Source organism: Tachysurus vachellii, chromosome 15 (assembly GCF_030014155.1).
Source record: "Tachysurus vachellii isolate PV-2020 chromosome 15, HZAU_Pvac_v1, whole genome shotgun sequence".
Taxonomy (NCBI): domain Eukaryota; kingdom Metazoa; phylum Chordata; class Actinopteri; order Siluriformes; family Bagridae; genus Tachysurus; species Tachysurus vachellii.
Genome location: NC_083474.1, coordinates 21,089,264 through 21,111,796, shown reverse-complemented (window position 1 = coordinate 21,111,796; position 22,533 = coordinate 21,089,264). Strand labels below are relative to the sequence as shown.

Genomic DNA, 22,533 nt, shown 5'->3' with positions numbered 1-22,533 from the left:
AATCTTGACCCCCGCTAGTTCTGGTGCTCGTCTGAGGACAGGAATTTAGCGCAAGACAATCCACTACAACGTGGACTAAACCCTGTGCACTGCAGATAAGGTACGCCGTTTTTTTAATTTCCTGAAAAATAACGGTTTTGGAGATACGAGGATTCCGCCCGACAGAGACGATATATATATGGAGGGCACAGGTATAGAAAATAATGCAACCATTTCCATATGGATTGATACCCCAATGTAATGGTTGACCGATGACATGGGACTGATCCTACAGCTGTTTGTTGGATTTCTAATGGGATTTTAAGGTGTTTTATGGGACTTTGATGGTCTCTGTTGGTGACATCGGGGTTCAGTGGTGATTGGTAGTCTGATGGACTTCTTTGTAATCAACACTTTGAAATTCTTTGTAATTCAAATGATGAGAATTTAGATATAATCTGGATATATAACTGAATCTATAATTGGAGTCTTATAGACAATTAAAACTATTATAATTCTGTGTTGAAATGTTTCATGGAGACCGTTAGGCCATTTCCAGTGCATCTGTGATGAAATACTAGCATGGAATATTTGAATATAAGAATTGGAAGATGCCTTCTCTTCTTCACTGTTCGTTTGAAACTGAATTATTTATCACACATCAACATATAAAACTTTTTTTGGTTTGCTAAACTATTAATTATTGACTATAAATTATTTGGACTGAGACACTCGGGTGAGTCTGACCTCTCCATCCTGATGGCCTCGGTGCGCCTTAGTTTCTCCTCCCATGTCTCATTGAGCTCTGCAATGATCTTCTCTGTTTCCTAAAGGCAGTACAACAATTCAGGAAATTGTCTTAAAGCATAGCACCAATATCTGCTTTGGTTGTAAGCATCCATCCATCTATTCTTCCATCCATCCATCCATCCATCCATCCATCCATCCATTCATTTGTTTAACTACCTAACCATCCATCTACCTGTTCACAAATCCATCAGTTTTGTCATACATCCATTTATGCAACTATCCATCCATCTAGAGAGATGGAAAATTTACTCATCCATCCTTCCACCCACCCACCTATCTAACAGTCCATCCATCCATTGAAAAATCCAACCATCCATCCATAAAACAATCTATTCATCAGCCACCCCATCCACCCTTCTATCCATCAATCAAACCATGCATTTATTCATACACCCATACATCCCTTGTGCAGTCTATCCATTCTTTACATATCCATTCATCCACTGACCCTTTCATCCATCATATTGAATGATGTATGCCATCAACAACTGAACACCTTTTAGTTTAGCGATCAACAGATCAAGAAATGTATCAAACTATGTATATTTCTTCATCCCATCATCCACAACCCCTCCTTTACCTTGAGCCTCTCAATGGCTTCCTCACTGCCGGGGGTGAAAATGATCCGGTCGTGTAAGTTGCTGATGGATCCGGCTCGGCTGGAGAGAGCCGAAAGAGAGGGAGAAGGACTCATCCCTGTCATCGCATTGGTCACTGTGAAGAGATCACGGCTTTGATTGACAGTCCAGACACTATTCGTGTTAGCGTTGTAGTTGGACAAGTCTGTCCAGAAATGTTTTGGAAAAGAGAACAGGAGAATGTGGAAGGAGAGATACAGGAAAATGTGGAGGTCAAAAAAAACGGATAATTATATGGACGCAGGGAACAAGAGAGAGGAAGAAGTGTACAAAATTAAAGAAATGAAGCTTCACTATTTAATTACAGAGCCAATACGAAGCAAACGATGAGCATAAATTTGAGGACTCTACATTAACAACGAGCAATGAGACCATGACAGTGTCCAGACATTCAGAACTGTGTTACTGTGAAAAACATTAATTTTATGCCTCAAATTCATTTCAGGGTTATAACCATGCCTGAGCCATGACAAGTGCTGGTCATGAGGCCAGAGCTGGAGCTGATCTGCTTTAGGGATCCTACGTTCACATTAACAGCAATTCTGTGAGCATATTAGTTAAAAGAAAAAGCAAAAGATCGTTCTAGTGATTGTTCTAATAGCAAACCTACTCTTCCCTTAAACTGTAGTCCATCAGCCAAAACACGTTTGATGTCTGCACACTAAAAGGCTACTGAAATCTTCAGTCACATTCACTTCTTCAGTGATGTGGTTTAGGACACAGTGCAATTCACCAGGAGCTGAACTTCACCATGTAACTGAACATTGGAACATTATGAGAAAAGCCATCTGGACAACCATCATCACTTTTTTCCCTCAATTTGGTATTGCTGCAATCTTAGGCCCAACCGTGTGATTTTTAATGGTGTAACTACAGAAGAAAGCTTAAATATGTAAATTTGACAGTTCCTGGTATTTTAAAATTAAGAAATACCTTATGGTTCTTAATGATGATGTTTTTATATTATTCATTCATTCATTCATTCATTTTTTACCGATTATCCGAACTACCTCGGGTCACGGGGAGCCTGTGCCTATCTCAGGCGTCATCGGGCATCAAGGCAGGATACACCCTGGACGGAGTGCCAACCCATCACAGGGCACACACACACACACTCATTCACTCACACACACACACACACACACACACTACGCACAATTTTCCAGAGATGCCAATCAACCTACCATGCATGTCTTTGGACCGGGGGAGGAAACCGGAGTACCCGGAGGAAACCCCCGAGGCACGGGGAGAACATGCAAACTCCACACACACAAGGCGGAGGCGGGAATCGAACCCCCAACCCTGGAGGTGTGAGGCGAATGTGCTAAACACTAAGCCACCGTGCCCCCCAGGTTTTTAGATCACTCCTTAGCAAAAATTATTTTAGTCTCAAAACTAAAAAAAACATATTTGGCTGAGAGACTACCTTTGCTTTAAACAAACAAAGAAAAAATACTATTACTAATACTATTTATAACAGTTATAAACACTTCCTTGCTCTGTTCTAACACCAGAAGCCCAGAGCTTTCACATGAGGCCTTTATATTTACATTATAACACTAATAAATACTCATTAAAAATATTCTAAACAAAAGTGTAATACTAATGCAATAAAAACTGAGCAAGATATCAATGACGCATCTTCTAATGTGAACGTAGGCTGGGAGAGAGAGAGAGAGAGAGAGAGAGAGAGAGAGAGAGAGAGCAAGAGAGAGAGAGAGACAGACAGAGACAGACAGAGAGAGAGAGAGAGAGAGAGAGAGAGAGAGAGAGAGAGAGACAGACAGAGAGAGAGTGAGAGAGAGACAGACAGACAGACAGAGAGAGAGAGTGAGATAGAGAGAGAGAGAGAGAGAGAGAGAGAGAGACAGACAGAGACAGACAGAGACAGACAGAGAGAGAGAGTGAGAGAGAGAGAGAGACAGAGACAGAGAGAGACAGAGAGAGAGAGAGAGACAGAGACAGAGACAGACAGAGAGAGAGAGAGAGAGAGAGAGAGAGAGAGAGAGAGAGAGACAGACAGACAGAGAGAGAGAGCGAGAGAGAGAGAGAGAGAGAGAGAGAGAGAGAGAGAGAGAGAGAGAGAGACAGAGACAGACAGAGAGAGAGAGAGACAGAGACAGACAGAGAGAGAGAGAGAGAGAGAGAGAGAGAGAGAGAGAGAAGGCTCCAGCCAGCTGCTACCAAGCCTTGCCTTAATGAATAAAGCTTGAAGCATGTAGAAGTGAACAGAACGACCCAGGAGCACCACAGTTTAGCCATGGTGGTGGTGGTCCTGAGCCACTGCTATGGTCTTTTTTAAGCTGCAAGGCATTGAGGTGCAGAAATACACACATTTCAGAGCAGGTATTCCAGGAGTAGCAGCTCGATAGGCTGAGGAAAAGAAAGAGAGGAAGAGAGATGCATTCCTCTGATGTATTCACCTGCCACACAGAGTCCCGAATTTAGCCACAAAAACTATACAATAATTGCAGCTAGAGCTCCTTGTTCTAGTCCTAGTTTCATTTGTTCAACATATGACTTGTTCAGAGTGATTATCTAAGTAAAATGAAGGTCTACATGTTCCCAAAGTCCTACATTTATTTCCAGGGGCATCTGTTCCCAGGATCTAATAGTCCTGGAGTTTTACATTCTCAGGCTCCTACATTTCCACTCTCAGGGCACAGTGTTCACAAAAATGTATGCTCCCTAGGATTGCTATTCTGTATATTTCTATAATCAAATGTTTCCAGAGGCCTATGTTCCTAAAGCCCTACATCCCTGGAGTCCTACATTCCTAGGTTCTTCCCAGAATCTTTGCATCATCTTTACACCCAGGTTTATATTCCCATGATTTCAAAAGTCATGTAACTGATCATTCAATGTTTTGAGATTTTTGAGAATCAGGGGTCGGCAACCTTAAACACTCAAATGCCCCTTTTCCACTGAGGCAGTTTGAGTGCTGGTTCGGAGCCTAATTTACTGTAGAACCAGCTCTTTCTGTTTCGACAGCCAAAGCACCGGCTCTGAACCAGGAAAAGTGGTTCTTAAGTAGCACCAACACGTTGCTGGTCTAGACTTAAGAACCGCTTGTGTCAGGGGCTGTGGGAGGGGCTGTGGGCGGGGCTACTGTTAGCGCCTTTGATAATGTACCTTAAGTATACTAATGTTTAATACACTTTTACTTTACCGCAATATGATACATTATCAGCACACATGATAGTAAGTAGCTGCATGCTAAGGCAAATTTTTTTCTGTGTTAATGATAAAATAACGTTATGTACTTTCTCGATAACAACCTCCGTTTATACAGATTACATGGAGCTGCACGTACACGTTGGATTCGCCGCGTTTGGGTGTTAATGTAGGTTCACAAAGCCATGAGCATTAACAGTAAAGCAACATCCGCCATTGTTGATGTGTTTGTGTTTGCCGCTGCTGCGCTAACGTTGCTGAGCTGGGTAATGTGACACGTATAAAGTGACGTCACACTCGGCTCTGTGATGCTCTCTAGCTGGTGGAAAGGTAAACCGGTTCATAGAAGGTTCGCCAGTGGAACCAACTTTGAACCAGCACCAGCGCTAGCTCTGAACCAGCACTCGGGTCTTTTTGGTGGAAAAGAGGCAAAAGAGCCATTTGGACCCGTTTCCCACAGAAAAAACCACAGGGAGCCACAAAACCCATCTGACATCTAAAATGAAGAGAACACTGCATATGTCGTTTTTTACCTTTATGGAAAGTGTAGAAAAAACTGTAGTGTGTTGCATTTATGAAATCAATGAACTGCTACCGAGTAAACAAAGTTTTATTTCTGCAAGCAAACAAAAATATTTTGAACAGTTTGAACTAACCTTAACGAAAAAGACGCTGGGTTAAAGGTTACTTTCAAATAAAATGGTTGATGTCTAATCGAGTCCTCTTCGTATTCGTGACATCAAAATTTTAACTTGCTGGCTGCAGCGAACCAAAAACGCGTCTGCTTCTGTGTCGGATTTCGCAAGTCGGCGGTTATGACGCGTATTTTGAGCGACAAACAAATTAAACACAGTTTATTTTAACGTTACAAGAGCATCGTAATCTTAGAATGTAGAATTACATTTTTTTTAAAAACTAACTAAAATAAAATAAATTTAAATTAAATATTTATTTTCCAAATCTACAGGGAGCCGCAGCAGAGGGATGAAAGAACCACTTGCGGCTCCGGAGCCGCGGGTCGCCGACCCCTGACCTAGAGTATTTAATCTGAGAGATCTATATTCCCCGGGTTCTTTGTGTTCATGTATGAGACTCCCCTGCATGAATAAAACATTATTTATAATATTATATAATGGAGACTCACTCTCGATGATATCACCTAGGCCTTGGGCGTACAGCAAGTCCTTCAGACGAGCCACTTCTTCCTTCAGCTCACGCACCAAGCGGTTGTTGGGGTCTTCGTTAATGACAGCATTACAACGGATCTGTTTCGCACGGTCAGCATATCTGAGTACAGAACAACAGAACATAACCTTGATATGTGTAAAATTACTGACAGTAAAAAATTACAAAGTGTAGAGTCTCTGCTGTGCTGCAAAAAATATCAAATGGAGTGATGGGAGGATTGTAGAAGAGATACAATCTATGACCAGAAGTCTGGACACCTCACGCTCATGTACGATTCTTCTCCAAACTGTTACTATAAAGTTGGAAACACACAATTGTTTAGGAGGTGAAGGTTGGAGTGAAGATCTAGATTGTCCTATACAGAGACCTGACTCTGACTCAACCCCACTGAACACATTTGGGATGAACTGGAACTGGAGTTATCAAAGTCTGATCTCACTAATGTTCTTCTCAGTGAATGAACACTAATCCACACAGACACAATCCAACATCTAGTGGGAAACCCACCAGAAGGTACTGTAAGAGATGAGAGGAGCTGATTATAACAGCAAGTCCATCTTACTGCTCATGGTCTTGGAATATGGAATCTGTCTTGAGGACAGATTGCGGTGTGATGTTCAGGGCACCACAAACATTTGACCATATAGTGTAGAATACTTGGATTTTAGTGTATTACTGACTATACACTTACCTGAGAGTGCTGAGAGTCTCGTCATAGTTAATATCTGCAGGACTCAGAGCCGCTACCATGGCAGTCCGTGAGTTTCCCCCTGATCAAACAGCGCAGGTCAGTTTTCAGTTTTAACACAGTGTTGATTTATAGTAACTGAGACATAATTCTAATCATATGGAGAGATGATCTAGCATTCATTCATTTTCTACCGCTTATCCGAACTACCTCGGGTCACGGGGAGCCTGTGCCTATCTCAGGCGTCATCGGGCATCAAGGCAGGATACACCCTGGACGGAGTGCCAACCCATCGCAGGGCACACACACACACACTCTCATTCACTCACACACTCACACACTACGGACAATTTTCCAGAGATGCCAAGCAACCTACCATGCATGTCTTTGGACTGGGGAAGGAAACCGGAGTACCCGGAGGAAACCCCCGATGCACGGGGAGAACATGCAAACTCCACACACACAAGGCGGAGGCGGGAATCGAACCCCCAACCCTGGAGGTGTGAGGCGAATGTGCTAACCACTAAGCCACCGTGCTGCCATATATTGGCTTTTAATTAGTCTTTATTATATACTATATGCATTTATAGGCTAATAGGCTATTGTTTCTATAGTAACAGCTCATTAACAGGGACTTATACAGTTGTAAGTCATTTAATGTGATTACAAAATATTGAGTGGATTAAGTGATTTGCACTGGAAATAATCAGTACAACTACATCATTTGAACGTCTACATGTTTAACACAATAATAATGCCTTGTACCAAGGTTCTCCCTGAGCAGCCAGGTGAGTACAGAGTCTCTGTAGGGGATAAAGCTTTCCACCTTCTTCTTCTTCTTGTTCTACATACAGAGAATCATGGGGTCAGATTACTGTATAAGCCTGCATCAGAACTTTATAAATGTTTAAATCACTCGTGTATTTAATAATCAAATAACTATGAATCTTTTACAGCAGATCTACTATTTCAGTGACTCAGTGAATTTACCTGCTTCATTTTTATAGGTTAAGCAAAATCATATGACCAGCAGTAAACACAGGAAGTAAGAAGAAAAGTATAAACCAATGCAGTATCTCACCTTGTTCGGTAACGAATCCTACAGATGAATACAAAGAAAAACAAATGATTTTGTTTTTTAGAATCAATTCTACTTAGTGATACTGTGTGTACAGTACAAGCTGCTCCAGATTTAATGTTATATGGAATCAGGTTTCTCACCACTTCAGCTAAAGCAGAAATCACTTTTCCAAGCGTGGTCAGGGATTTATTAATGTTTGCTCCTTCCTACAGACAGAAAAACTCGGTTAATAACATTATATACTGTATATGTTATAACATTGCACAAAAATTATTCTATTCCAGTCCTGTTACTTGTTATAAAGTGTTTGTAACTGATTATCTAAAAACAACACACAGCAGTATTTAACAGACACTTTATTATTATTGACGTGAAAATCTGACGTGACGTGACATGACATACGGCTAAGTACGGTGACCCGTACTCAGAATTCGTTCTCTGCATTTAACCCATCCAAAGTGCACACACACACACACAGCAGTGAACACACACACACACCGTGAACACACACCCGGAGCATTGGGCAGCCATTTATGCTGCGGCGCCCAGGGAGCAGTTGGGGGGGTTCAGTGCCTTGCTCAAGGGCGCCTCAGTCGTGGTATTGCCGGCCCGAGACTCGAACCCACAACCTTAGGGTTAGGAGTCAAACTCTCTAACCATTAGGCCACGACTTCCCATGTTTTTTAATTGTATAATTATGAAACGCTTAACATCATCTAAAGTAAAATAACTTGTATATCTGCATTTTGGTCATCTATAAATGAGTACTTTGAAGTGTGACCTTATCTAGGACCACAGTTTTAGTGTCACAGTCAGAACACAGCCTGCTCCCATCATTACTGTAACCATTCAGACCACAGTTCTGCCCCAATACCATGGTAACCACCAGGATTATATCCACTAAAATGCAATGAATTGCTCCACAGCCCCACCACAAACATTCCGCTATAACAAACCATGCTGCAGTGCCACTGCAACCAATGACAGAGAAGGTTTATCTTTAATCCCACTGTAACTAACTGCACCAAAGCCAGCATCAAGAACCACTAACACCCCCAACCACCACTACTACAACTAACAAATGCCACTATAGCAGGAGTGCAGTCACCATTCAGAATGAGCATACAATCAATTAGATTGCAGGTCCTGGCCCCAGGGACCACTGTCAAAATAAGCACAGGATTCAAACCCGAATCCCAATACCACACCACCTTAACCAATCAGAAAGCAGATCCCATTCAAAGGACAACTTTAACCAATCAGAATGTAGATCCCAGCCAAAACACCACTGGAACACCACTGTAACCAATCGTAATGCAGATCCAAACCAATCAGAATAAAGATCTCGCCAAAGCACCACCTTATCCTGCCCTTAAGTAACGATCTTCTAACTAATTAGAATGCTGCTGTTTTATGATTCGTTTTTTTTTTTTTAATAATATAAATGTTTGTTTAGACATTTTGTATTCTCATGACTGATAACGTATCTGTAGCGAGAGCCTAAGGTTTTGTGACCATGCTTTAACTGTAATGGAATAAATCTATATAAAACACAATGTGATAATAAAAATCATAAACTCTGATAACGTTAGGACAATAAAGCGTATTAATGTCCGGCCTAACACACTGAGACGCTTAAGACTGCAGAACGACTAGAGTCTCACCTTCAGTCTGGTGCCTTTGGCTCCGGTTGAGTCGGCTCTCTCGCTGCCTGCCAAGTCCACCAGGCTGATTTTGCTGACCTGCATCCGGTGAGAAAATACTTGCATCAGCTAAATAAAGCACTAATGTAGAGAGGAGCTAATGATCACTGCGTCTGTGGGCTGGTTACAGTCTGCAATCTCATTTCAGCCAATCATGCTCAAGAATTACAAACATTTCATCAACTAAAGCCAGAATTCTGTAGAATTGGATCCATGGGATGAGACACAGAAGTGAGAAGAAGCGAAGGCAATTTTATCATCTTTATTATTTTATTACTGTTTAATTATTATATAGAACATTATTAGAACTATGTATACTATATAATACTGGACTATGACGCACAGGACACATGGGAGTTAACTGGGTGTAAACAAACAAACAAGCAAATAAATAAATTCTTATTGAAAGCAATTAGTTCCATCTACCATATCCCCAAAAAAGTGAGCATCGAGGTAATCTTTTTATTTATAAAAATGCTAGTCTAGACAAGAGCCATATATTTGGCTAAAGCTACGTTAATCCCCACCTCCTCTCTTTTTCCATTGGTTCACATATTTAAACAGGTTACAATAAATTATTAGCAAAACTATAATGAAGTTTTGAAAATAACATTTCATGAAAACGTATGAAGTTTTTTAAAGACAAAAAACACAATAGAAAGTTTACATTTTTTGTTGAAAATAATATGCCATTTTTATTTCTCTGCATGTGACCGTGGAGCTAAACATGTTCTGAGGAATGATTATCTGTGTTTATTAGAGAAACTGAACCACACATATGGTTTCATGGAGGTAACGTGAACGTGGCACCTTTTCGGAGGTGTTGTCCGTGTCACTGTCGTGGCGCTTCTGTGTGAAGATGATGTTAAAGACGGCATGAGAGCGACTGCTCGTCTCGTTCATGTTGGTAGCTGCTACAGTTCTGTGACGGGAGAGAGAGAGAGAGAGAGAGATAGGATGTATAACATAAACACCGCAATTTATTCTGATTCTATTATACATCCAATTTAATTAATCACTCATTCACTCACTCACTCACTCACTCACTACCGCTTATCCGAACTACCTCGGGTCACGGGGAGCCTGTGCCTATCTCAGGCATCATTGGGCATCAAGACAGGATACACCCTGCACGGAGTGCCAACCCATCGCAGGGCACACACACACTCATTCACTCACACACTACGGACAATTTTCCAGAGATGCCAATCAACCTACCATGCATGTCTTTGGACCAGGGGAGGAAACCGGAGTACCCGGAGGAAACCCCCGAGGCACGGGGAGAACATGCAAACTCCACACACACAAGGCGGAGGCGGGAATCGAACCCCCAACCCTGGAGGTGTGAGGCGAACGTGCTAACCACTAAGCCACCATGACCCCCCCACTTTAATTAATGAACTAAACCCAAAAAAACAAATTAACAGAACTTACATTGCTTCTTTACAAACTCTAGTGATTTGGTGAAAAAAACACATTTTTGGGTCAGCAAGCGACAGGGATTATATTAAATTTCATTTCATTTCTTCACAAACTCAATCTAATTAATAATATTAGCTGTCCTGACTACTGAGCTGTGTTCGACTCCTGCTATGGTGAAGTCACATGATCAAGTTTGTGCTTGGAAACTTAAGCTCTGCCCCTTGTTTATCCAGAGACAAGTGTTTCTTTCTTTAAGGTATCTAATTACACCATCAAATTAAATAATCAATCATATGATCAGTTCCTTCAGGATTTTGCAGTCATTATTGCAGCCAGTTGGTGAAACCACAATCACAGGTTTCCTCTTTTAAACTCCCAGTGATACACGTGTGTAACGTCTGTGAGCCGTACTCGTGTTCACACGAGGGAGTAGAAGAGTGATTTGGTCTAACACGTGTTGTGACATCACATGACACGTCTGGACCCGAATCTGCAGAAAATCTGCGGGGATCTTGAAAGATGTCAAGCTCTGAAGGAATATCACACGGAGTTTGTTTGCACTTATTTCTGTGATCACAAAATAGTAAAATCCTTCAGACCTGCTGCTTCTCCTTTGTTAGACACAATACACACACAACAGTATATTCTGTCACTTCCACTTGCCTGGCTTTGTTGCCCGAGTCCATCAGGTCCTGGATGTCATTGTAGGACGTGACGGCCATTTTGGACAGATCTTCCACATACGGCCCCATGAGTGGATGCTCTCTCACACGTAGGTTTCCTTTATTCTTGGGGTTTAGCAGATCTCTCACTCGCTCACAGTAGATCTCCATATAACTGACCTGAACGTACACAAAGAAACGTCTATATCAGTATGTGTGTGTGTGTTTGCGTGTGTGTGTGTGTGTGTGTGTGTGTGTGTGTGTGTGTGTGATGGGGGGGGTACGTGTGCATGGGTATGTGAGTGTGTGTGGGTGGGTTGGTGGATGGGTGCTTGAGTGTGTGTGTGGGGGGAGTGTGTGTGTGAGGGGGGTACATGTGCATGGGTACGTTTGTATGGGTATGTGTTTGTGGGTAAATGGGTGTGTGTGTGGGTGAGTGTGGGTGAGTGTGTGTGTGTGTGTGTGTGTGTGTGTGTGGGTGAGTGTGTGTGAGGGGGGTACGTGTGTGTGTGTGGGTGGGTTGGTGGATGGGTGCTTGAGTGTGTGGGGGAGTGTGTGTGTGTGGGTACGTGTTTGTGGGGGAGTGTGTGTGTGAGGGGGGGTACGTGTGCATGGGTACGTGTGTATGGGTATGTGTTTGTGAGTGAATGGGTGTGTGTGTGTGGGTGAGTGTGGGTGAGTGTGTGTGTGTGTGTGGGTACGTGTGTGTGTGGGTGAGTGTGTGTGTGAGGGGGGTACGTGTGCATGGGTACGTGTGTGTGTGTGTGTGTGTGTGTGGGTGGGTTGGTGGATGGGTGCTTGAGTGTGTGGGGGGAGTGTGTGTGTGGGTATGTGTGTATGGGTGAGTGTGTGTGTGAGGGGGGTACGTGTGGATGGGTACGTGTGTATGGGTATGTGTTTGTGGGTGAATGGGTGTGTGTGTGGGTGAGTGTGGGTGAGTGTGTGTGTGTTGGGGGGGGGGGGGTACGTGTGAGTAGAAACTGTGCTGTAGTTCTCACCTCCACAGAGTAGGACATGTTGTTGTCTCCGTTGTCGTTGATCTTGGTGAACAGGTCTTCACACAGCTGCCACAAAAACACATGAATAGCTTAGTGTGGGGATATTGTGTGGATTTATCTGACCATGGTATTGTAATGGTAATAATAATATCCAATAATATCATTTTATCAGCTTCATGACAGAGAAGATCAAGCAGCTTGTAAGGGAACGACATAAATTTGCTGAGGGATGTCTTCTAGTTTCTACTTATAGTTCTAGTTCTCTTAGCAAATAATCCACAGTTCCTCTCTTTCTTCCAGTTCTTATTCCCAAGTTCCTTCTGTTCCACAGGTCTCCTCGCTTCCATCTGTGTTCATAATTGCTTTAACGTTCCTAACTTCTCTTCATCACATTACTACTCCAGAACTCCTAGTTCCTATTTCCTTCTTACTACTCCATAGATCATCTAGTTCTCATAATTTCTACTCCATAGTTCCTCTAGTTCTCATAATTTCTACTCCATAATTCGTCTAGTTCTGCTATTTGCTACTCCATAGTTCCTCTAGTTCTGCTAGTTGCTACTCAATAGTTCCTCTAGTTCTGCTAGTTGCTACTCAATAGTTCCTCTAGTTCTGCTAGTTGCTACTACATAGTTCCTCTAGTTCTGCTAGTTGCTACTACATAGTTCCTCTAGTTCTGCTAGTTGCTACTCAAATAGTTCCTCTAGTTCTGCTAGTTGCTACTCCATAGTTCCTCTAGTTCTGCTAGTTGCTCATACATAGTTCCTCTAGTTCTGCTAGTTGCTACTACATAGTTCCTCTAGTTCTGCTAGTTGCTACTCCATAGTTCCTCTAGTTCTGCTAGTTGCTACTCTATACAGTAGTTCCTCTAGTTCTGCTAGTTGCTACTCTATAGTTCCTATAGCTCTCATAGTTTGTATCCCACACCTTACTTAACTCATATTCTTCCCCAACTTTATTTCAACAGGTCTTGCTATATACTGTAGTTTTCATTACTACAGTACTGCTGCCTAATTTTATAGTTGTCTTAGTTCCTTTAATTGTCCTAGTTCAAATAAATAATTCTGGTCACCCATAACCTTTAGATTCCGTTTGATATTTCTCTCTAGATGACCTAGTTACCAAAGCATACTTCCTCCTATTTTCATAGTTTCTTATTTATAGTTCTCCTGGTTCTTCTTCTCCATATATTAGAGTTCTCGTATTTCTTCTAGTTTGACCAAGTTCCTACTTCTTACTTTCCGCTCAGTCTCTCAGTTCCTCTAGTTCCCATAGTAACTACACCATGCTTATTAACTGGTGGCATTCACCTTATACCCCAAGAATTATAGCTCTAATAAGTCAGTGTTACAACTATAACATTATTCATTTTACTGTAGAGAAATGCACAACTTGCATTTCAGCTGCACAACTTGTTTTCAACCTGCCAAAGTTCTCCACACCACCCCACTGGTGCACTCCTCCACTGGCTCACTGGATTCAAAACACTGATGCTTGCCTACAAAGCCAAAAATGGACCAGATCCCTCTTACTGGCTATTTTCAAACGCTGGTTGGAACTTACATCTTCATGAAACATTTCAACTAGTACTTTCTTCCCTGTTCGTCGTATGTGTGTATTAAAAAATAAATTCATGAATAAAATTTAAAAAAACTTCGAAGGGGGCACGGTGGCTTAGTGGTTAGCACGTTCGCCTCACATCTCCAGGGTTGGGGGTTCGATTCCCGCCTCCACCTTGTGTGTGTGGAGTTTGCATGTTCTCCCCGTGCCTCGGGGGTTTCCTCCGGGTACTCCGGTTTCCTCCCCCGGTCCAAAGACATGCATGGTAGGTTGATTGGCATCTCTGGAAAATTGTCCGTAGTGTGTGATTGCGTGAGTGAATGAGTGTGTGTGTGTGTGTGTGCCCTGCGATGGGTTGGCACTCCGTCCAGGGTGTATCCTGCCTTGATGCCCGATGACGCCTGAGATAGGCACAGGCTCCCCGGGACCCGAGGTAGTTCGGATAAGCGGTAGAAAATGAGTGAATAAATGAAAAACTTTGAACAGTGATTTAGACTCATGGTATCTTAAGTCTGTAGCCTAGTGAACCAGAGTTCATGCATTCAATGATAGAGACTTAAGCACTTTGTATGTCGCTCTGAATAAGAGAGTCTGCCAAATGCTGAAAATGTAAATGTTCTGTAGTTGCTCTAGTTTTAGTCTCATGAATTTCAAGAGAGAGAAGAAAGAGCGGCAGTGACAGGATGACGGATATGAGTAATAACGCACTTGGTGACATGCCATTATAACGATCAACTTCATTGTGGAAACAGTAACTCGTATTCTTCCTCACGAGAACAGAATCACACAGAAATCATTAAACTGATCCCCAGGTTCTGCTGCTGTTTCACATCTCTGTCCTTCTGAGTCTGTTACACTATAATAACAACAGTAGAAATGTACCAGAGGTATTATGCCCTGTTGGTCTTTCTCCTGTTTGCCCATCATGGTGTAGGATTTCCCCGCACCGGTTTGGCCATATGCGAAGATGCAGACGTTGTAGCCTTCGAATGCGTGAAGCAGCATTTCCTCTCCAATGTCCATGTAGACTTGTTTCTGGCAGGCATAGTTCACATCCTCGGGCTGAAGCAAAGAAAAAAAACAGTTTTATGTGTAACTTTTAATATAATTTAATGCTATAATCAGACTTTATAGTTAAGCCCCTCCCCCTCTACACACTGGCACCACCCACTTGTCCCCGACCCTCAGAGGGACAATATTTTATTTGTAAGATGAAAATTAACTGGAACCAGGAAGTTTATGTCACAATGACAGTTGTGGGTTAATCAATCTGATCTGATGTTTAGATCGGACTCACCGATGTGTGAGACCAGTAAGAATAGTCAAAATTGAAGCTCTTGTTCTCCTTCGGCTGTTTAGGGTTGATGATCGCTGAAAATAAAACAAAGAAAAAACTCAGTCAGAGAAAGAAAAAAATAAATATACTTAAGATGCAAATGTGACATCAGCAAATGCTAAAGCTAGTTCTGCTTTGTTCTCTTTCCTATTCTAGGAAACACTTTGACTTCTTCCTGTAGTGATTTCTAGATCCATTCAATCACCTCCAGTTCTTCTAGATGTTAAGGTCCATTTCTTTAGTGATCCTAGTTCTCTTGGTTCTTCTCCCAAGTGCCTCTAGCTTCCCTCTAACGTGTTGTTCTCATACTTATAAGAGTTTGTTATGTTCCTCTAGTTCTGTGAGTTTCTATAATCTTCTAGCTCCTACAGTTCCTTCTACATTCTACATTCACCTTTCGCGCTACTAGTTCCTCTGCTACTCCTGGTTGTCAAAGTTGTTTTAACTTTCCTAGTTTAACAAGATCATATCTTCTAGCTCCTACTTCCTCGTTCATGTTTCTTTTAGTTCCCTTAGCACCTACTCCAGAGCTTCTCCCAGGTCTACATGGTTCCTCCTGTGTTCATCATTTCTCTTAATCGCTTAATTCCTCCAGATCTCCTAGTTCCTTTCTGCTTGTTCTCCTAGTCCCTTACATCCTCCATACTTATATAGTTCTCTCAGTTCTTCTGGTTTGTCCTTGTTCCTGCTCTATAGCTCAATGTGCTATTTGAGTTCCTCTAGTTCTCTTAGAATCTACTCCATAGTTCCTAAACATGTAACATTATCAGTTTTACTGTACAGAAATATCACTGGTTGTGTGTGTTTGTGTGTGTGTGTGTGTGTGTGTGTGTGTGTGTGTGTGTGTGTGTGTGTGTGAACGTGCATGTGTTTGTGTGTGCTTGTCTGTTTGTGTGTGTGTGTGTTTGTGTACAGTATGTGTTTGTGTTTGTGTGTGCTTGTGTGTTTGTGTGTGTGTGTGTGTTTGTGTATGTGCGTTTGTGTGTGTGTGTGTTTGTGTATGTGCTTGTGTGTTTGTGTGTGTTTGTGTGTGTGTGTGTTTGTGTGTGTGTGTGTTTGTGTATGTGCTTGTGTGTTTGTGTGTGTGTGTGTGTTTGTGTGTGTGTGTTTGTGTATGTGAGTTTGTGTGTGTGTGTGTTTGTGTATGTGCTTGTGTGTTTGTGTGTGTGTGTGTGTTTGTGTGTGTGTGTTTGTGTATGTGCGTTTGTGTGTGTGTGTGTTTGTGTATGTGCTTGTGTGTTTGTGTGTGTGTGTGTATTGTGCATTCTTCAGATTGCTAGTATGAGATCATTAACCCACACAAAGACACACAAAGCTCTCCAGTGTGGAAAATATCACAGCACATAATGCACTGTCTGATTGTTCAACCATCACCACCAGCCCACCCCACCCGACCTCACCACACACACACACACACACATACAAACACACACACACAAACACACAATTGCTCATCACTGCAAATAGATCGGAATCCTCTATTAATCCGAACATTTTACTGAACTTATCTTTTGATGAGGTTCTGAAATCAAAACAATGAATTCATTGAATCAGTGAACATCTGGATCCAGGACTCTGTATCTGTATCCTGACCAGATGTGTGCTGCTTCCCATCACACACCCCTACCTATGAAGGCAGGAGGAGGTTCCTAGTTCCTGGTTCCACTGATTACTAGTTCCTCTCTCTTGTTCTTAAAATCTCAAGTTCTCATATGTTCTGGCCTCTATTTTTGTTACTTCTATTAGTTTCTGGTATCAACAGATTTTAGTTCAATTAGTTTCTCAGTTCTCTAATTTATAGTTCCTCTTACTTAATTTTAATTTCATGTTGTTGTTTCTATTACATCTTCTAATCCTTGTATTACCTAGAGTTCTTCTACGCCTTCAGATCCTTTTAGGAACTCTTTTTTTCCATCACTGTGTGTATGGGACACTTAGTGAAAGGGAAATACGTGTATGGTTCTTCATGGCACGTTTATTTTCATGCAATGAGACAATCTGGTAAAGCCTTAAGGGTTCTCCAATAGTGTCAGACAATTATACTTAATACCAGGAAATGGAAGAACCAGGAACTGGTTCTAGCAAAGCTATATGTACAATTAAAGTACTAGAAATGTGAGAACTTAGGAAGTAGGATAACATGTGAACATGTGGAACAGTGAAGTAGCAGCTATGAGAGCTTTTAGAACAAGGAAGTAGAAGAACTCACAGAACTGCATGAAGAATTTATTGGCCCAAGGAGCTTTTAGAACTTTTAGTACCTAAGTAAATAATTGAGGACAACGTAGTGGAACACGGACGAAGCGAATAGGAGAGGCGTAGAATTAGTGGAACTAGGAAGTAACGGCTAAGCAAACTTGTGGAATTAGGGAAAAAGAGAACTAATCAAACCAGGAAATAGCAGTTACGTGAGCTCGTAGAACTAGAAATTGGTAGAATTATCACACACTACGGACAATTTTCCAGAGATGCCAATCAACCTACCATGCATGTCTTTGGACCGGGGGAGGAAACCCGGAGTACCCGGAGGAAACCCCCGAGGCACGGGGAGAACATGCAAACTCCACACACACAAGGTGGAGGCGGAAATCGAACCCGACCCTGGAGGTGTGAGGCGAACGTGCTAACCACTAAGCCAGAAGATGAATGAATGAATTATTAGAACTTGTGGAAGGGAGACCTTTTAGGACCTGACAGTGATGTAATGTTTCCGTTTAGTGAGTGTGGAAACTTCTTGCTGTGTTTACAGAACCTTGATTTAGAGGCAGTGTGTCAAGTGGTGTGTGAAAGTGGAAGTGTAACAGTGCTGAGACTCACTGGTGGTGTTCCCCGACATCTGAATAATACACTTGCTCTCTTTGTTGATCTCTCTGGAGTTGAAGGGTCGAACCCTGACGGCCACTTTCACCGAGGCTCCGGCCATGATGAGAGATGAGAAGAGCTACAGCTGGAGGAGAAACACAGGCCGAGATTCACCTGTACAGAGCAGGACAGAGGGATAAGTACACAGATAAGAAAACAAAAAGAAATCTCTAAACACTGTGAAATGTCTTTAGTAAAGTAAAGTTCGTTTACAGTCGTCTGCTGAACGAATGGGTTCCTGTCTTCTTACTGAGAAAACACTAACGTGTGTAAACTCCTTCCACATGTTACAGTAGCAAACATCTCCTTACTTCATCAATTCAAAGACTTATTTCTTTAGCGTTTACATCTCCGTGAAGGAGCGGTTGCTATAGAAACCATAACGTTTCATTGCACATTAATATAATCTTTGCGCTACTTTTAAAGCTGCTGATAGAGAGGATTCGTCGACACCTGAACACCAATCACAGTCCAGAACTCAGTAGTGCGTTCAACATTTTTCTAGAATCCTCAGGTTTCATTTCCATCCATATTGTTTTCACTAATCGTTTAGTCAGAGGAAGAGAAGACGCTGTTATAGTGAACATAAAGTATAAAGGTTTTCTCTTCATCTGCTCTGAGTCAAATGACTGACATTTAATTTAGGTAATGAGAGTTGTAGAGATTCTGACCATGACTCAGCATTATCACTGCCTTGCTGTACACACACACGTATACACACACACACATACACACACACACACTCACACACACATGTACACACACACATATACACACACCAACGCACGCACGCACACACACACACACACATACACACACATACACACACTTACACAAACGTACACACACATATATACACACACATGTACACACACACATATACACACACCAACGCACGCACACACACACACACACACACACACACACACACGTACATGCACACATACACACACATACACACACTTACACAAACGTACACACACATATATACACACACACATGTACACACACACATATACACACACCCACGCACGCACACACACACATACATGCACACATACACACATACACACTCACACAAATACACACACAAACACACGTACATACACACATACACACACTCACACACATACAGACATACACATACACACACTCACACATACACACTCACACACACACGCACACACATGTAGACACAAACATACACACACACACGTACATACACACATACACACACTCACACACACATGTAGACACAAACATATATACACACACACACACGTACACACGCATACACACACTCACACATACATAATCACACACATACACACACATACACACACTCACACAAGCGTACACACACATATATACACACACACGTAGACACACACACACACACACGTACATACACAAACTCACACACACACACTCACACACATACACACACAAACGTACACACACACACGTACATACACAATCTCACACACACACACTCACACACATACATATACACACACACATTTCTTTCACGTGTATTTCTTTTACCTTTCTTATATCTAAGCTGCAACTAAGTGAGTAAACGCTCTGTTTCTTTATCAGAATATTGCTGTGTGCTGATGTTACATTTTTTTGTACCCAGTACAGTCCCAAAATCTCATCAAAGTCTCAAAGCAGCTGATTCAGCAAATTCTCGCACAGCCGTCATTCAGTGTCTCCAGTGAAGACATTAGACTGTCATAACTATCACACGAGCCTCGTCCTGAATGGAATTTAATCTTCAGTCCGTCTGACAAACACAGTGATTTACTAACAGTGTAGATTTTTATATTCAGCGTAGTGATGATAGGAGTGTGGACGTTAGGAGTGTGAGAGATTTTTTAATTTTCTTCAGATTTACATTATCGCTTCACTCACTATCGTACTCATCTTTTCATTTTTACTGTTTCCTGCTGTTTTCTTCTTCAGTCAGTATTTTCTATCCCATATTTTTTGGTTTGGAATGAATGAAGTGTCTGAACATGAGGAAGATATGAACATATTCATTTAATAATGAAATACATTATTATTATTATTATTATTATTTTCATGTACACTTGTCTATGTGCATAAATAATTCTTTTATGTGACTTTCTGTATAGATTCTGCTTTGTGTTTACTGAGAAATGTTTAAATTGTTAAATAAAGAATATGAGAGTTTCTTAAATACATTAGATCTTTATTTACTGACTTGTTTGTTTGTTTATTTGTTTGTTTATTTATTTATTTATTTATTCATCTGCTATTTTTGTATGAGCTTATTTGTTGTACTTATTTATCTACTTGTTTATATACATATTTATGCATTTGTTTGTTTACTTCTTTGCCTATTTATTTACTACCTTACATGTTTGTTTATTCCCTTTTTGTAATACATTTCCTTGACAGATATATTTATTTATTTATTTATATTTATATTTTATATTTTATATTTAATATTAGTTCGTTAGTTGATTGGATTGTGTGTTTTTGTTCCCTTTGCATATTTATTTATTTGTGTTTGCTTAACTATTTGTTTATTTGTATGTACTCATTAATATTTTTGTTTAACTAAAATTTCTTTGTTTTGTTTGTTTGTTTGAAAAGAAAAACATAATTGGAAATGTAAATAACTGTAATAAACACAGCATTTTCTGCTGAATAAATTCTTGAACATCTCCGCAGATTATTTGATCGCTCACAGACATACCTGTGAGACACGGACCAATCAGAGGAGAGCAGATTCAGGGTGGGCGGGGCTACTGGACCAGCTCAAGTGAATAATTAACAAGTGTTTTAATTTGAACACAGAATAATGTTTAAGAAGCAGATGTGATGTAATGCAGTACTGACGTTACAACCAGAATAAATCCATCATCTAGTGCAGAGATGATGATAATGGTGTGTGTGTGTGTGTGTGTGTGTGTGTGTGTGTGTGTGTGTGTGTAGAAATCCACAATCCAAGCCTTTATTTTTGTATCAAAACCATCCAAGAATGTAAACAGAGCATCGGCCATTTTGGACAGTGAATGAATGGCGCTGGCCTCACCCCAGCACACGCACAAACGCACAAACGCACACACACACACACACACACACACACACACACACAACACAGGACTGAAAAAACATTAACATCATTCTTCATGTTAAACGAGTGTTAAAATCAGATTCGGAGACGTGTCTTTACTCTCTCACGTCTGTGTCTTCGACTCTATACGACATCTAACAGATGGGACATTTCTCTCCACTCAGGTTACGAAGCCTGTATCTGCACAGAATTACAGAACGCAAGAAATCTTACTAAGGTTCTGAGGCATTTAATAAATAATCATCAGTGTCCCGAAGGAACGAAAAGTCTTACATTATCATCAGATCAGTTAATACTGATTCATCCAAATAAATTCAATTAAATATCCAGGAATCATCTCAGGATGAAGAACCCTGGATGTTTCTGTACACTGTATCAGAATAATATTTATTTGTTTTTTATTTATTTATTGTCATTTCTCACAAGGCTCAGGTTTTTACAGCAGCGTATATTATTTTTTAAATATATATATAATCAAAAATTGTTGTTCCTTTTTTCAGACATTCGAGGCCTAACAGAAGGCAGAACGAAGCAGAACAACACCCTGTACAGCTTCGGAGACTGACGTACCAAAAATAACCACCAACAAATCTGTCAATGTTCCACACAAAGCTGCTCACATTACCCAATCTCCGTAATGGTGAAAGTCCCGGGGAGCCTTCTGGCCTTGGATGTTATTCCATTGAGCCTGTCGTCCTCGTCTGCCTTGTTTTTCTCACTCTGTGTGTGCGTGTGTGTGTGTGTGCAGGGTCTCAGCCTCTCCCTGGATCAGCACATCAGCCTCCAGCCACAGCGTCACTGTGTGTGTGTGTGTGTCTGCAGGGTCCTGGTACTCGGTGGTGCGTTAGGAAACGGGGTGGGCTCAGGAAGAAGAAGGGAGGGAGGAGGGAGGAGAGGGTGGAGAGAGCAGAAGCACAAAATGGCTGTGATGATGGAGCTGAGGATGCTGAGGATGCAGTGATGACATCATCAGCGTGTGTGAGCTTGCATGGAGAAAGGAAGTATGGTGATGGTGAAATCAGCTGCAATTTCACAGCTTGGCCTGCATTAGCTGTGTGTGTGTGTGTGTGTGTGTGTGTGTGTGTGTGTGTGTGTGTGTGTGTGAGGTACAGCCTGATATCCCAGCATGCACTGCACGTCCTCTTCTCAATACAGCCTTTGTAAGAAAGCCGCCACCTCCAGCTGTGCAGCAGAAGCAGCGACACGGATTGTTATTCAGAGCCTGATCACAATCACCTGAACATCTCATCTTAACATCTCACCTTAACATCTCACCTTAACATCTCCTCCATCTCCTCATGAGCTAGCAGAAGGATCACAGCTGAG

The 22,533-nt window shown here is 41.5% G+C and overlaps 1 protein-coding gene across 2 annotated transcripts in view; it reads right to left on the bottom strand.

The window, feature by feature from the left end:
* kif1ab (kinesin family member 1Ab) overlaps nucleotides 1-22,027 on the bottom strand; it is a 54,008-nt gene extending 31,981 nt beyond the window's left edge. For both annotated transcript variants that reach the window (XM_060888005.1, XM_060888006.1), the window contains exons 1-15: nucleotides 21,833-22,027; nucleotides 18,057-18,215; nucleotides 15,201-15,274; nucleotides 14,786-14,965; nucleotides 12,344-12,409; nucleotides 11,347-11,525; nucleotides 10,072-10,183; nucleotides 9,223-9,300; nucleotides 7,699-7,764; nucleotides 7,559-7,576; nucleotides 7,243-7,321; nucleotides 6,481-6,559; nucleotides 5,746-5,888; nucleotides 1,370-1,503; nucleotides 727-806 (exon numbers count right to left, since the gene is read on the bottom strand). In XM_060888005.1, the coding sequence (XP_060743988.1) occupies nucleotides 727-806; nucleotides 1,370-1,503; nucleotides 5,746-5,888; nucleotides 6,481-6,559; nucleotides 7,243-7,321; nucleotides 7,559-7,576; nucleotides 7,699-7,764; nucleotides 9,223-9,300; nucleotides 10,072-10,183; nucleotides 11,347-11,525; nucleotides 12,344-12,409; nucleotides 14,786-14,965; nucleotides 15,201-15,274; nucleotides 18,057-18,162 (1,394 nt within the window). In that variant the 5' untranslated portion in view covers nucleotides 18,163-18,215; nucleotides 21,833-22,027. The remainder of the gene's footprint in view (nucleotides 1-726; nucleotides 807-1,369; nucleotides 1,504-5,745; nucleotides 5,889-6,480; nucleotides 6,560-7,242; nucleotides 7,322-7,558; nucleotides 7,577-7,698; nucleotides 7,765-9,222; nucleotides 9,301-10,071; nucleotides 10,184-11,346; nucleotides 11,526-12,343; nucleotides 12,410-14,785; nucleotides 14,966-15,200; nucleotides 15,275-18,056; nucleotides 18,216-21,832) is intronic.
* Between the last annotated feature and the right edge of the window lie 506 nt (nucleotides 22,028-22,533).